General features: G+C 38.8%; 3 protein-coding genes across 5 annotated transcripts; all 3 read left to right on the top strand.

Moving 5' to 3' along the window:
• The first annotated feature begins 1,396 nt into the window (after nucleotides 1-1,396).
• LOC132191513 (Ribosomal protein L17 family protein) lies at nucleotides 1,397-7,658 on the top strand. 3 transcript variants are annotated; one of them, XM_059606570.1, is made up of 3 exons: nucleotides 1,397-1,660; nucleotides 2,028-2,437; nucleotides 7,465-7,658. In XM_059606570.1, exons 1-2 carry the CDS (start codon nucleotides 1,423-1,425, stop codon nucleotides 2,435-2,437), a joined length of 648 nt encoding a protein of 215 aa, XP_059462553.1. In that variant the 5' UTR covers nucleotides 1,397-1,422; the 3' UTR covers nucleotides 7,465-7,658. The 3 variants fall into 3 exon arrangements, with proteins under 3 accessions (XP_059462553.1, XP_059462554.1, XP_059462555.1); XM_059606571.2 differs by lacking the exon at nucleotides 7,465-7,658 and adding an exon at nucleotides 5,596-6,211; XM_059606572.2 differs by lacking the exon at nucleotides 7,465-7,658 and adding an exon at nucleotides 2,977-2,992.
• A 976-nt stretch (nucleotides 7,659-8,634) lies between these two features.
• Nucleotides 8,635-10,505, top strand: LOC132192080 (protein LURP-one-related 8). The gene is made up of 2 exons (XM_059607285.2): nucleotides 8,635-9,019; nucleotides 9,140-10,505. Exons 1-2 carry the CDS (start codon nucleotides 8,771-8,773, stop codon nucleotides 9,560-9,562), a joined length of 672 nt encoding a protein of 223 aa, XP_059463268.1. The 5' UTR covers nucleotides 8,635-8,770; the 3' UTR covers nucleotides 9,563-10,505.
• A 1,579-nt stretch (nucleotides 10,506-12,084) lies between these two features.
• LOC132161731 (protein LURP-one-related 8) lies at nucleotides 12,085-13,370 on the top strand. Its single transcript, XM_059571914.2, has 2 exons — nucleotides 12,085-12,488; nucleotides 12,609-13,370. The coding sequence occupies exons 1-2, from the start codon at nucleotides 12,240-12,242 to the stop codon at nucleotides 13,029-13,031; spliced, it is 672 nt and encodes a 223-aa protein (XP_059427897.1). The 5' UTR covers nucleotides 12,085-12,239; the 3' UTR covers nucleotides 13,032-13,370.
• Nucleotides 13,371-14,895: the final 1,525 nt, after the last annotated feature.

Here is a 14,895-nt window from a genome sequence, read left to right as displayed (position 1 = left end):
AAGGATTAAAAAATACAAAATAACATATCTCAATATAAAAATCGCAATAGCAAGTAGTCTGCGGTTCCTCTTCGCTGCAACAACCCGTGGGACCAGGCTGTTACGGAACCGCCTCCACATTTCTCCCGCTATTATTGTACCCTCTACACCATCAACTTCCGGCGTGGTTGAAACATATTGGCCAAGTCGGAGTCATTAACTAATGCTCCATTTTTTTGGGTAACGCATTAACTGTTGCTCCATTGAAGCCACCGCAACTAGATTCCAATAATTACCAGGCTACCGGCGATTGTGTAAAAAAATCATAACAACAAAAAAGGAAACAAAAAGGGGGGGGTGGGGGGTGTGTTTTTTTTTTTTTTTTTTTTTTCTAATTGGTGGGGGGTGTGTTGCTAATGATTGTATTGGTCAAGTTTGAAATCGCATGAGAATTTAGTGATTAAATTTGAATTTTTTATAATAATTAACCATTCAAACCCAATAATTACTAACAATTGTGACGAAAAAAAAATCGAATCTACAATTTTTACATAAAAATTACAAAAAAAAAAAAAAAAAAACTTTCATGGGAAGCTCAAAGAATTTCCAAAATAAATTGATGGATGACTCTCTTTTTTCTTTCTTATGTTTTTCCAAGCATAAATATAAAGTTAATTAGATAATAAAAAAGAGATATGTTATACAACATTCTCTAAACCATTTCTCAATCATCTTTTTTGTAAAATTATTATTGAATTTATGGACTCATACATAAGTTTCACAAATTCAATAATAGATTCACCAATTCATTATATATATATACTGTCATAATTCTTGCTTTTTAAGTGGTGTTTAGCAAACAACATCAAACACCACCACGCTGGCTAGGTGTAAAAAACCCAAATTAGTTTCTTATTTTCCTTGGAAGAAAATAATATGACAAAAAGGAAAATAATAGTAAAGGAGTCGGTGGGGAATTACATAATTTAATTGGTGTGGAGGTGACATTTGATGGTCTCTTCAAAAATTTGGAAGGAAGTTAAGTGTAGAGGCTTATTTATAATTTTTTTGCATATCACAGCGGGGAGATGTGACCAAATTCTTATACCACAATATAAGTAAAACTTATTACAAATAAGTCTAATCTTCGGAACTGATTATATATATATATATATATATATTCCTTAATTTACCTATTTGAATCGATGTGATGGATCAGTTTATAGGCCCAACCTAAAGGTAGCCCGAACGTAGGTCGACGTTGAGCACGAGGCCCAACAAAAGCCTTAATCGTTCTTGTTCCGACCCAAAAAAGACAAGGAAAAAACAAACAGGCCCAAGAACAAAGATGTCGTTCTTGTTCTTGTCCACTAGTACTCCTTGACTCCTTGATAAATACCCTTATCCACACAACACGCTCAGAAACCAGAAGTGAGTCTAGCAATGGCTACGGCAGCAGTGGCGGACTGTAGATGGAGCATGGCATCTCTGAGGTCGGCACTTCCTTCAGTGGCAGTGTTTCCCCATACTCCCCCTTCCTTTCGGATACCGCTTCCTGCATTCCAATCATCACCATCGTCATCATCTCTCAGCCTCTCCCGTCGTCCCAGGACCCAGCAGATTGGGGTTCCTTACACGGGTCTCTCTCCCCTAAATCCTCTCCTCTCCATTGGCTCCTCGGGTAAGTTATCTCCTTCCATTTCTCTACCTTCTCTTTTCCATATGGATTTTTGCATCTTTATTCTCTCTTAGCTTGTAAAAAGTTGGATTACCCTATTTGATCTCTACGCAAAACCTAGTTTTAGTTTTTCATGAATTCAATTTTGTTTTTCTATTTTTCCTTCCTGTTGAAATTCCCCATTGACGCGGTAAAATTTTATTTTTCCCTTTTGAGCTAATATCCATTTACATTTTCATACTTGAGCCCGGAAAAATGACAAGGTTCATCGGTTCCCCCAGACCCACAATTCACCCCTCATTCCACGTTAGTGGAGGTAACATTTGTTACGAATGCTTTTGCTCTTAACGACTTATATGCCTTCTCGCAGAGTACACAGGTTTTGAATATAATTTCACCATTATTGATAATGGGTGCCGGTTTTTTGCCATGAGACATGGCAGGCGAGTGCCCAAACTCAACAGGCCTCCCGACCAACGACGGGCGCTCCTGCGAGGCCTCACCACCCAGCTCCTTAAACATGGTCGGATCAAAACCACTAGGGCAAGGGCAAGTGCCATGAGGAAGTATGTTGACAAGATGATCACACTGGCTAAGGAAGGGTCTCTTCATAAGAGGAGACAGGCTCTGGGATTTATCTACGAAAAACAGATCGTGCATGCCTTATTTGCGGAGGTTCCAGACAGGTATGGGGATAGAAATGGCGGGTATACAAGAATCATTAGAACGCTCCCAAGGCGAGGGGATAATGCGCCCATGGCATATATCGAACTTGTTTAGGTATTAACTTTTCTGAAGCCAATCTATGCATAACTTCCTATTTTGCCTGCATCTCTGTAGGTTTGAGATAGGACCATTTAGACGAAGGTGTGGAATTTCAATTTTTGTAGTACAAAGAGATGGACTTAGCTTATAGATGCTTGTTCATGCCAAGTGGTTCAGCTTAGACTCTCAATGTATCTTTTGAATGTTCAATTTACTTCTTTAAATTGGGTGGATACTTCCCGGTGTAGATGGTAGGTACAATTAGAAAAAATTATATATATATATATATATATATATATATATATAAGAATCCCAACATTCTTGAACGGTTAAATCTAAATGTTTTGCTTTTTGGTGTATCGTTATTTGTTGAGTCGTAAGAGATCATGCTTTCTTTCATTATTATTCCTTTTCTTTTTTTTTGTATTGACTATTCCTTTCTTGACCTCCCCTTTGTCCATCTAACTTTTCCAATATGAACTATTTGGTATTTTTCTTTTTTCATAGGTAAGATTGGAACCTAACAAACATCCATCTCAATTTCCTTCTCACAGAATGCTCTCTAACTGTTGCTAAACACTTTTCAAGGATTCTGACAGGGTTTAATTGAGTTTGGGTGATGATTTGTGAGGAATTTGTAATGATGGAAACAGATTTTCTTGAAAGAGTACTCCATTTAGGGTAGGGGTTCACGTCTTTCAATCTCATTTATTTGAAAGTGAGCATACCTGTAAGGCCTTACATTCACTGGGCTCGTTCCCTCCTTGAGTGGGATTCGATGATCAAATTCAAGAGCTAGTGGAAAAGTCTTAGGCTCTTCAATCACTTGCTAATATTCATGAATGATTTGTTGAATTTCTCTAGTTGTTTGGGCCTCGTTGGAGTGGAGGCAGTTGCCGGGTTCCATCCCAGATTCGGTTTGGGGTTATATTTTGGTGGCTTTGCTCGCAAGCTCAGTCTGGTTCAGTTCAACCTATCTTATCTTTTCCTTGCCAATTTGATCATCTCCTGTAGCGTGCATGGCTTAAACATTCGGACCTCAGCCATATCATCCTTCAGACCTCTTAGAAATGTTCCAATCAAAGCTTTCTGCGGCCAACCTGTCACCTAATTGGCCAGCCTCTCAAACTCTCTGGTATTCCCTTAGAGTGCCATTTTGTTGGGTTCGAAATAAAGCTTCATCAGAATCCTCGTAGTCTGTCATTGCAAAACAAGCAAGAAGTTCTTTTTCAAAAACCTCCCTCGTAACTGGTAAACTTTCCTCCTGATACACTTTTTTCAGCCACTGCCACCACTAATTCACTCCACCTTCAAGGTGCAATGCAGCTAACATTGCCTTCTATTCTTCAGTTGCTTGTTGATATTCAAAAAATTTTGGGTGACTCGGTCAAGCCTCCCCATTGGGTCCTCTCCTGCATAACAAGGAAACTCCATTTTAATGGGCTTGCTTGAGTTCAAATGGTGGTTGTCATCTCGTATATGATCGTGCCATGAGGAAGAACCTTGGTCTCTAGATCCCCTTTTGGTATGACGATGGCTGCCCTCCTAGCTCTTGGACATGGTGTCAAGGATCTCATTCAAGGTACATTTGAAACTCTACATCCTTGATGCATTCCTCTGAGAGTTGGCTATCATATGTTATAAGGTTGGGTATCGGTTAAATTGGTGACAGCAGAGGTATTTTTGCCCACTAAATCAAAAAATTCAGTTAAGTCGTTTAATTAACTGACTTCGTACCGACAAGATTAAATTTAGACTATTCAGTTAAGTCGGTTAACTTAGTGAAGTCGGTTAAATGTCGGTCGGTTAAGTCAGTTAGTTGTGAGCTTTTTATATTGGGCCAAGACTATTTTTGTGGGCCAAAATGGATTTTTTTTGGGCTAAACAAGTGATGCAAAAAACAATTGTGGGCCAAGGTTAGTTATGTTGGTTTAGTTAACCGATGAAATAAAAGTTCTATTGTCTACCAAACCAAACTGAGGTCAAAATAAGTTTTTTATTCCAACTACCGACCACTGGAAGTCCATAGGTGGTCGGTAGCTGTTCGGTGGCAATTGGTAGGCGACAATCAGATATTCTGCCCACCCCTAATATGTAGCATGCATCCCTTCCTTAAGTTCCTGCATGTCAGCTTCTAGCTTTTCAATCCTGTCCTTATTCCTAACTTGGATTCAGAGCGAGGTAAGTTTTTTATTCCAACTACCGACCACTGGAAGTCCGTAGGTGGTCGGTAGCTGTTCGGTGGCGATTGGTAGGCGACAATCGGATATTCTGCCCACCCCTAATATGTAGCATGCATCCCTTCCTTAAGTTCCTGCATGTCAGCTTCTAGCTTTTCAATCCTGTCCTTATTCCTAACTTGGATTCAGAGCGAGGTTCATGGGGTTTGATTGAGTTTGAGTGATGATTTGTGAGGAATTTGTAATGATGGAAAGTGATTTTATTGAAAGAGTAATCCACTTAGGGTAGGAATTCACCAGCATACAAGGTGTTCGATCAAATGACACAAATGAGTTTTTCCTTATGCTAATGATTTTTTTTATTTTTTATTTTTTTTATAGAGAGACTACTGCAAGCAACAACTCTTAAGGATAATGACACCATGCTACTGATAAGAATCCCAAACTACGTAACCCACTAGACCTTTACCCCGCATCCTTTATCTTGAACTACACTTATCACTGCCCTAATCAGATGACACTGATACAAGTACTTTGGATTTCGCTTCCTGCTCCTTCTGTTCTCATCAGATTCATTGTTTGCGCATATCTCCATTATCTTCCTATCACTCTATATGTAATTCCTATTTTGACTACATTTATTCTTTGAATCGTTACCCCTGAAACTGATAGCATTCAGTGCTGTACGGTTTGCCTGGAAGGCTAGAACAAAAGTTAGGTACTCCTTTGAAAAGCTTGTCAGCATGAAGTGTTTTCACCATGCCTAGCAAATATCAAATGGAACTTGTCACACTTGATCGGTAATAGTTATTCTGTTTCACCCAAGTATTTGGCTTAAATCTGTATTTTAAGCATTGTTTATCGTAAAAATCATTGTCATAGACTCAATACCATGTCTAGTCACTCACATAGCTTCTCTAAGATCTACATGTTGGAAGGTTTATCATTGTTAATACGGTGTAATTGATTGATTGGCATTTTGATGGATGGCAGCTAAAAGAACACTGGGGCTTAACTTGGGACTTGGTTGATGATCTGGAAAGGGATGCGTTATATTGAGAGTCTGGTTGATAATGGAGGAGGGGCATATTGTATTGATGATCATGGAAGCGTTACCTTGTATGAACTCTAGAAAGAAGTTTTTGACATGGTGGATTAGTAATGACAGATAAGTTAAGGAGTAGGTTGAACAAATGCCAATTATGGCTATTAATGCAAGGAACTTCAAATGTAGGAGGAAGGATGAGGAAAGGGGATGGGTTAGGTATTGTTTTCTCAGTTGTACAAGATTTTTCTAGTTTGGAACGTTACACTTGATAATTATGTTGGGCGACCTCATTTTTCTGCATTCACTTTCTTGATACACGTCACTTGTTTGGAACCTGAGGTGCTTTGATGGTTTTCCTGATTCTATTTGCATTTACTGGAAGGTTTGAGAATATAGCATTGGCTGAAAAGGTCAGTTGAGAGGGAGAAAAGATGTAATGAAAGCTCAGTTGGCTTTATTGCGTGTATGATACATCTTTCTCATGAGCATGTGAAGGCCCTGTTAATATTTAGACGTGGAACATTCCAATTGATATATTATAGTCAGGCATTAGAAAAGATGTCTCCAGTAACTTGGCTTTTGAATGTTAGGGCTTCCCAAATTTCTTCAGTCTTTTTAGGGTGGTTGAATTTCAAAAGATTTCTAAGTTTTCAGCTGTGACAAAATGACTTAAATTCTTCCCCTAGTCCCACTCCGTGCAATATTAACCTTTCCTTTGTGACTGGAGTCGAAGAAAAGATATGTTCAAGATCTTTGTCTCAAGTTGCTTAAAACTTCTAAACGCACACGGAACATATGACGCAGAAACTTCAAGATGGATATTTTAGACGAAGTTTGCAATATTGACACACTAGACAACTTTTGCTAATTCAGCTTCAGCGGTGGGGGTGGGGTCCCAAATTCCAATTGGGTGTCGGGTGGCCAATTACTCCATTTCCGAGTCAAGGAGTCGGGTTTGTCATTAGAATGCTTACAAGTTACATGTGTTCATTGCCACGAACGTTTTAGACGTGTCATTGCATTTGCGGCGCCTATTCTAATATAAGCGGAGGAGGCATTCCTGTTCATACGGGGAATTGAGAATCTGAATCTGGGAAGTGGGCCTTCTTACTTGGACTTTATTGTATGTAGCATCATAAAAAGGGGTTTAAATAGGGAGGATCTTTAGTTGCTCCTTCCAGACAGGTCAAATCATAACCCCACCAAGGGCAGGGCAGCAGGAAGTCGGTAAATAGGAATTAATGGGGATTGGGGAGAGTCTCTCCCTAACATCATCATGCTCATGAAAATTCAAACCCGTGTTGTGTTCTCCTCACGTAGTAAAAGTCTTCATTTTAGCATTCCTCTATAGATTGTACACAGGAGATACTTGTTTGCCATCCTGTCATACATGCACACCGTCAGATGAAAAGACCCTTAAACCGGGCTGTTATTAGAGTTGGACTTAACTCTTTGTCCTGTATCAAACATTCAAGATTTAAATAGATGATTATGAAGTGAATGGGTATAGAATCATATTCTTGTATGATACGTGTGGTGTGGGAGGTGAGATAGGGAATGGGGAATTGGAATTTGGGCTCTTCCACTTTCACTATGCACTACTCATGGTGCGCGTCGCTAGTTACCACATGAAAATGACCTCCACTTTCCTTCTCCCTTTTCTTTTATATCTTTTCCAGAAAAGATTTTTAAAAAAAAATGATCAAATATAATTTTCGTTCCCATCTTACCTTGATCTATTGATAACATATCTCATCAACTCATGATGTGTGTTTGATTATGGTTGTAAATATTGATCTCTTCGCTATCCACAGTGGCAGTGAGGAGGAGGTCCCACCTACACGGCCGCCCAAAGAAACCATCTCAATGACCCATGAACGACAATGACGTGTACTAGATCCCCACCTCTTCCGGCTTCCGTATTGTAATTGGAACCCAATCATACTCTTTCAATTTTTTGTTTTCCTAATACTAAGCAGCCTGAATGTGATGTTTTTTCATCCAAACATATATAGTTGTTGTTAATATAATAAGAAAAAGAGGTTTAATAAAATAAATAAATAACTAGTGGTCATTGAGAGTTTGTCATTAACTAGTCCCTCCCAAAAAATATATTATCATTATAGGAAGTGCATTACAAAGTTATGATTCATATGCTGTGCGATTCTTTTTGTGTGTAAATTAATTTCGAGTTCAAGACCTATCATCAAAACCCACGTAGTTTATACATTGACAGATATACTTAGAAATTGAGTCCTTATCATCATCTTAATTGTAAGTGAAGTACACGTGGCGAACTGACAATAGGTTGATTTTGCTAAACTTAATCTGTTCATGGGAATGAAAACAAACTAATTAGTAGTAATGATGGCATATATTATTAATTGAAACCTTTATTTACGTTATCTAAAAGTCTCCCTGGATATAAATTATATGTAAATATAAAGCCAAAAAAATAATAATAATAAAAAAGTCAGAGGTCCAACACTTTGATATGACCCTTGGCCCTTGGGGGGAGATGGAGGGAGGCGCACAAGCACAAACCGCCCAAGCCAATCAGGATTGTTACGAGCCTATTATAATACACGAAGAAAACAATAAAAAGGAGTATATTATAAATATCTGGCATCCTTCTCCTTTTTGTCCACCGCGAAACGGTCCTCAGCCACACGATATTATTCTACTTATTTTATTAGGTGCAATTATTTTTATCGGCCTTGGAAGTAAAGATAGGGGTGGGTGATGTTGACTTTTTATCATTGTTTTTCAGTTTACTAATTCAATTTCTTTATCATACTTCATCATGACCATTACCCACCACCTATATATATATATATATATATATATATATTTTTTTTTTTTTTTCTCTCCAACCTTTAAAAAGAAATGTGACATCATGTGATGGTGGCGCATTAGCATATTTTAACTTTTATTGATGTCGTTTAACGTCCGTTCACGAAACCTATTCTGATTTGGGCCACCAACCAACCAAAAATTCCAAAGCGTGTATATATAAATAAATCCGGAGGACTCCATTGGCAAGTTGCCTCTCTCTCTCTCAAACACTCTCGCAGCGTCTCTACAGAATAAGAATACATCAGCAACATTTCGATTACGGTAATGACAAAGGTATTCCCCAACAACTTATCTCAGAGGCTCAATTCCACCCCGTGCTCCCCCGACGGGAATGGGGACGCGGCAATCCTAACGGTGTGGAAGAAGTCTCTGCTGTTGAACTGTAACGGATTCACGGTATTCGACGGCAAGGGGAATCTGGTGTTTAGAGTGGATAACTACTTGGCCGGCCACAAGGGTGAGATCGTTCTCATGGACGCTGGGGGCAAGCCTCTCCTCACCATCCGGCGCAAGGTATGTGATCTCCCTACTCCCTAGCCTCTCTCTATTGCTGTCCGAACAATATAAATTATATATAATCGATTGGATTAATTACAACTGATGGATGATATATTATATATGACCTTAATTCAGAGGCTGAGCCTAGGGGACAACTGGCTGGTGTACGACGGAGAGACGGCCGTGAATCCCAGATTTTTGGTGAGGAAGCAGGTGAATATTCTCAACACAAAGTGCTTGGCCAACGTCAGCTCAGGCAGTAACAGTAACAACGACAACGATGAGGAAAGTGGGATTACTTGTTCATCATCATCCACCTCCAGCAAGAACCTTTTATATCAGATCGAGGGTTCCTACACACAACGATGCTGCGCGGTGTTGGACAAAAAGCGGAGACGCGTGGCGGAGATCCAGAGGAAGGAGTCCGTGGGAGGAATGACCTTCGGCCTCGACGTATTCCGCCTCGTTGTACAGCCTGAAATCGACGCACCGCTCGCCATGGCACTGGTCATTCTTCTAGACCAGATGTTCGGATCTTCCAGACGCCTTTCCCATTAATTAGATTCCACCGCTCAAGCAATTGGATCGAACCGACCGAACGGATCATCCTTCGTTAGCTACACACCAGCCGCACTACCACGTACAGCTACCGCCACAGCTCATGGCACTATGGCAGGCCCATTTTTCGTCTTTTTTTTTTTTTTTCGTTTTTTTTTTTTTTTTTTTTTTCGGTATGGATATATATATATCTTCCCAACCCTTCTCTTTTTCTTTCTGGGTTTTCTGTTCCACTCCCCCACCTCCCCCCCTTTTTTCCTTTTTTGTAAGAAGATGGATGCTTGGTTTTTTCCTTTTATATAAAAAACCAGGCTCCAACTGAGGATGTATATAATTCTTCAAAAACAGGAGAACCAAAAATGACACAGTTTTTTTTTTCTTTTTTTCTTTTTTTTTTTTTTTCCTACACCCTATACTTTCTTAGAGCGACGACGCAGAAATAGATTTCGATCATATATATCATTGTTGAAAGAGTGTTTATGTCGGCTCCTAAAGTGAAAGGGAAAAAGGATACCCACTAACAGGGCAAGTCGCCATCAACCGACGCACTTATAGCTATTCCGGTTAAAGAGTAGGGAGAAAGGCTCAAACTAAATCCTGAGCTTTTCCTTAGCGGGATGAACCCGTAAAGGCAGATAAGGCTCCACAACACCACAACAGGATCCCAACACCTCTCTCCTCCTCTGCTCAGCCAAGGACCTAAAGCCAGCTAGAAAGCAGTAAGCTATTTAATTAAGTAGGCTCGAGATGGTTCTAAGGGCCTCTCTTAGTCTGAGTACATCTTATCCAAAGCCAAACCCCAAACCTAATCGGACTGTACCGTCCTTGCCTTACCTATCCTAACACAAGGTAGCTGTAGCTCTCATTCCCTAGCTGCTAAAAGTACGAAAAAAGCCACCATTCCTTAGCGCTTGTGCTAAGGAAGGGCAAGTACCTCCTCTTCCTCTATTTCCTTCCATCTTTCTAAAACTCATGTGTCAGAGGAAACAACAAGGTGCTAAATAAAATAGGAATGATAGAATTTATTTATTTTTTAATTATTTTTAAGTCTATAAATTTGTATGAAGTATATAAATTTAATGATTAATATATTAAATTTGTAAGATAAAATAAAAAATAATTAAATAAAAAAACATTGAAAAATTATTGTCCACACCTGACCTAAGAGGTATGATGGTGAATCCTACGTGCACCGAAGGAGAGACGTTTGAAAGGTTAAAACGATCATGTCCATTGCTTGGATTCCAATAGGCCTCTTCGGCCATATAATGGGCCTCCAGAAAAAGAAAAATAAATCTCCCTCAATTTATTTTTATTTTTTTTAAAAAAAAATACCCCGTGCCGGTCTGCATAAAACACTTTTTTTCCTTTTTCTCGATGTTTGTTGTGGACAGAAAAACGCTAATCAATGAAAATAAATTCTGAATTTTCCTTAATAAAGTGGAGGTCACTAGTTCGAATCTTCCTTCCCCTCTTGTGTGGACATGTAAAAAAATATATATATTCCGAATCCGTGTGGGCCTATCGTGTAGGATGAAACTGAGCTAATGGGTTAATCTTAGGCCTTGGGGTGCAGGCCGGGTGGCCCTGTCGGCCTAATTTCCCAGAGAGAAACTTTTTTCGTGCATGGCTTTTAATCATTAAGCTAACTATTAGAATTAGAGAATATCTAGTTAGTTATAATAAATGGGTATTTTTATTTTTTAACTTTTTGAAAGGATAAAAATATCATTTCACTATAATTAATTGAATATTCTCCAGTTCAAATGAAATGGAAAAGAATATCCTAATTCCTAACCACCAAGCCATCAGAAGTCTTCTGCTTGAAGACTTATCTCTTAACTAATATTACTTAGCTGCATTAATGCAGGCTATATATGAAGACAAGTATCGTTTCCTTAATTTTGTTTATGTTCATCCAAGACGTTGACTTCTCTTGCTTAAGTTTATTATATCGATGTAATTGAGCTAACACTTCATATTATTTATACATGATGCAATGATTATGCAAGTATAAGTATTTGATTTTTCCCACGCTTGCTGAGAGATGAGAAGTCTCTGTTATATATATATATATATATATATATATATATATTGGTGTAACTCCATTGCTTGAGTGTGAGTTGAATGGTTTGTTTACCCTGTTTGTGCCTCTGTTTTCCTTGAAGCTTTAAACATGTGGCTGCAGTATATATATATATAGATATAGTGTGACTCCATTGCTGGAGTGTGAGTTGAATGGTTTGTTTACCCTGTTTGTGCCTCTGTTTTCCTTGAAGCCTTAAACATGTGGCTGCAGTGATCATACTACTGTTGCGTCTCAGAGAACAGAAGTTCCCCAATTTTACTAATTCAATTTCTTTATGATACTTCATCATGACCATTACCCACCACCCATATATATATATATATATATTTTTTTCTCTCCAACCTTTAAAAAGAAATGTGACATCAAGTGATGGTGGCGCATTAGCATATTTTAACTTTTATTGATGTCGTTTAACGTCCGTTCACGAAACCTATTCTGATTTGGGCTACCAACCAACCAAAAATTCCAAAGCGTGTATATATAAATAAATCCGGAGGACTCCATTGGCAAGTTGCCTCTCTCTCTCTCAAACACTCTCGCAGCGTCTCTACAGACTAAGAATACATCAGCAGCATTTCGATTACGGTAATGACAAAGGTATTCCCCAACAACGTATCTGAGAGGCTCAATTCCACCCCGTGCTCCCCCGACGGGAATGGGGACGCGGCAATCCTAACGGTGTGGAAGAAGTCTCTGCTGTTGAACTGTAACGGATTCACGGTATTCGACGGCAAGGGGAATCTGGTGTTTAGAGTGGATAACTACTTGGCCGGCCATAAGGGTGAGATCGTTCTCATGGACGCTGGGGGCAAGCCTCTCCTCACCATCCGGCGCAAGGTATGTGATCTCCCTACTCCCTAGCCTCTCTCTATTGCTGTCCGAACAATATAAATTATATATAATCGATTGGATTAATTACAACTGATGGATGATATATTATATATGACCTTAATTCAGAGGTTGAGCCTAGGGGACAACTGGCTGGTGTACGATGGAGAGACGGCCGTGAATCCCAGATTTTTGGTGAGGAAGCAGGTGAATATTCTCAACACAAAGTGCTTGGCCAACGTCAGCTCAGGCAGTAACAGTAACAACGACAACGATGAGGAAAGTGGGATTACTTGCTCATCATCATCCACCTCCAGCAAGAACCTTTTATATCAGATCGAGGGTTCCTACACACAACGATGCTGCGCGGTGTTGGACAAAAAGCGGAGACGCGTGGCAGAGATCCAGAGGAAGGAGTCCGTGGGAGGAATGACCTTCGGCCTCGACGTATTCCGCCTCGTTGTACAGCCTGAAATCGACGCACCGCTCGCCATGGCACTGGTCATTCTTCTAGACCAGATGTTCGGATCTTCCAGACGCCTTTCCCATTAATTAGATTCCACCGTACCGCTCAAGCAATTGGATCGAACCGACCGAACGGATCATCCTTCGTTAGCTACACACCAACCGCACTACCACGTACAGCTACCGCCACAGCTCATGGCACTATGGCAGGACCATTTTTCGTCTTTTTTTTTTTTTTTTCCGGTATGGATATATATATCTTCCCAACCCTTCTCTTTTTCTTTCTGGGTTTTCTGTTCCACTCCCCCACCTCCCCCCCTTTTTTCCTTTTTTGTAAGAAGATGGATGCTTGGTTTTTTCCTTTTATATAAAAAACCAGGCTCCAACTGAGGAGGTATATAATTCTTCAAAAACAGGAGAACAAAATATGGCAGAGTGTTTTTTTTTTTTTTTTTCCCTACACCCTATACTTTCTTAGAGCGACGATGCCGAAATAGATTTCGATCATATATATCATTGTTGAAAGAGTGTTTATGTCGGCGTACCTCCTCTTCCTCTATTTCCTTCCATCTTTCTAAAACTCATGTGTCACAGAAGAAACAACAAGGTGCTAAATAAAATAGAAAGGATAGAATTTATTTTATTTTTAATTATTTTTTAAGTTTATAAATTTGTATGAAGTCTATAAATTGAATGATTAATATATTAAATTTGTAAGATAAAATAAAAAATAATTAAATAAAAAAACATTGAAAAATTATTGTCCACACCTGACCTAAGAGGTATGATGGTAAATCCTACGTGCACCGAAGGCGAGACGTTTGAAAGGTTAAGACGATCATTTCCATTGCTTGGGGTCCAATAGGCCTCTTCGGCCATATAATGGGCCTCCAGAAAAAAGAAAAATAAATCTCCCTCAATTTATTTATTTATTTATTTTTAAATTTATCCCATGCCGGTCTGCATAAAACACTTTTTCCTTTTTCTCGATGTTTGTTGTGGCCAGAAAAATGCTAATCAATGAAAATAAATTCCGAATCCGTGTGGGCCTGTGGTGTAGGATGAAACTGAGCTAATGGGTTAATCTTAGGCCTTGGGGTGCAGGCCGTGTGGGCCCGTTGGCCCAGTTTCTTAGAGAGAAACTTTTCTCGTGCATGGCTTTTAATCATTAAGCTAACTATTAGAATTAGAGAATATTCTGTTAGTTATAATAAAAGTGTATTTTTATTTTTTTACTTTTTGAATGGGATAAAAATATCATTTTACTATAATTAATTGAATATTCTCCAGTTCAAATGAAATTGAGAAAAATATCCTAATTCCTAACCATCAAGCCATCAGAAGTCTTCTGCTTGAAGACTTATCTCTTAGGTAATATTACTTAGCTGCATTAATGCAGGCTATATATGAAGACAAGTATCGTTTCCTTAATTTTGTTTATGTTCATCCAAGAAGCTGACTTCTCTTGTTTAAGTTTATTATATCGATGTAATTGAGCTAGCACTTCATATTATTTATACATGATGCAATACTTATACAAGTATAAGTATTTGATTTTTCCCACACTTGCTGAGAGATGAGAAGTCTCTGTTATATATATATATATATTGGCGTGACTCCATTGCTTGAGTGTGAGTTGAATGGTTTGTTTACCCTGTTTGTGCCTCTGTTTTCCTTGAAGCCTTAAACATGTGGCTGCAGTGATCATACCACTGGTGCTTCTCAGAGAAGAGAAGTTCCCCAATTCCTACTAGTATGTGGATCTTTTTATTTCCTTTAGTCAATGTATTTTGTCAAGCGATTTGCAAAAAGGGCAAATTGTTGCTTTTATTTTGTAGATATACAACGTTATTATTTTTATTTTTTTAAAGAAGTGAAAGGTGACAAAAGGAGAACAATGAAAAATATATTAAAAATAACATAAAATAAGACATATTGGTCAAATAATGGA

This window comes from Corylus avellana, chromosome 10, assembly GCF_965113065.1.
Source record: "Corylus avellana chromosome 10, dhCorAvel1.hap1.2, whole genome shotgun sequence".
Classification (NCBI taxonomy): domain Eukaryota; kingdom Viridiplantae; phylum Streptophyta; class Magnoliopsida; order Fagales; family Betulaceae; genus Corylus; species Corylus avellana.
This window is presented reverse-complemented; position numbering and strand designations above follow the sequence as displayed.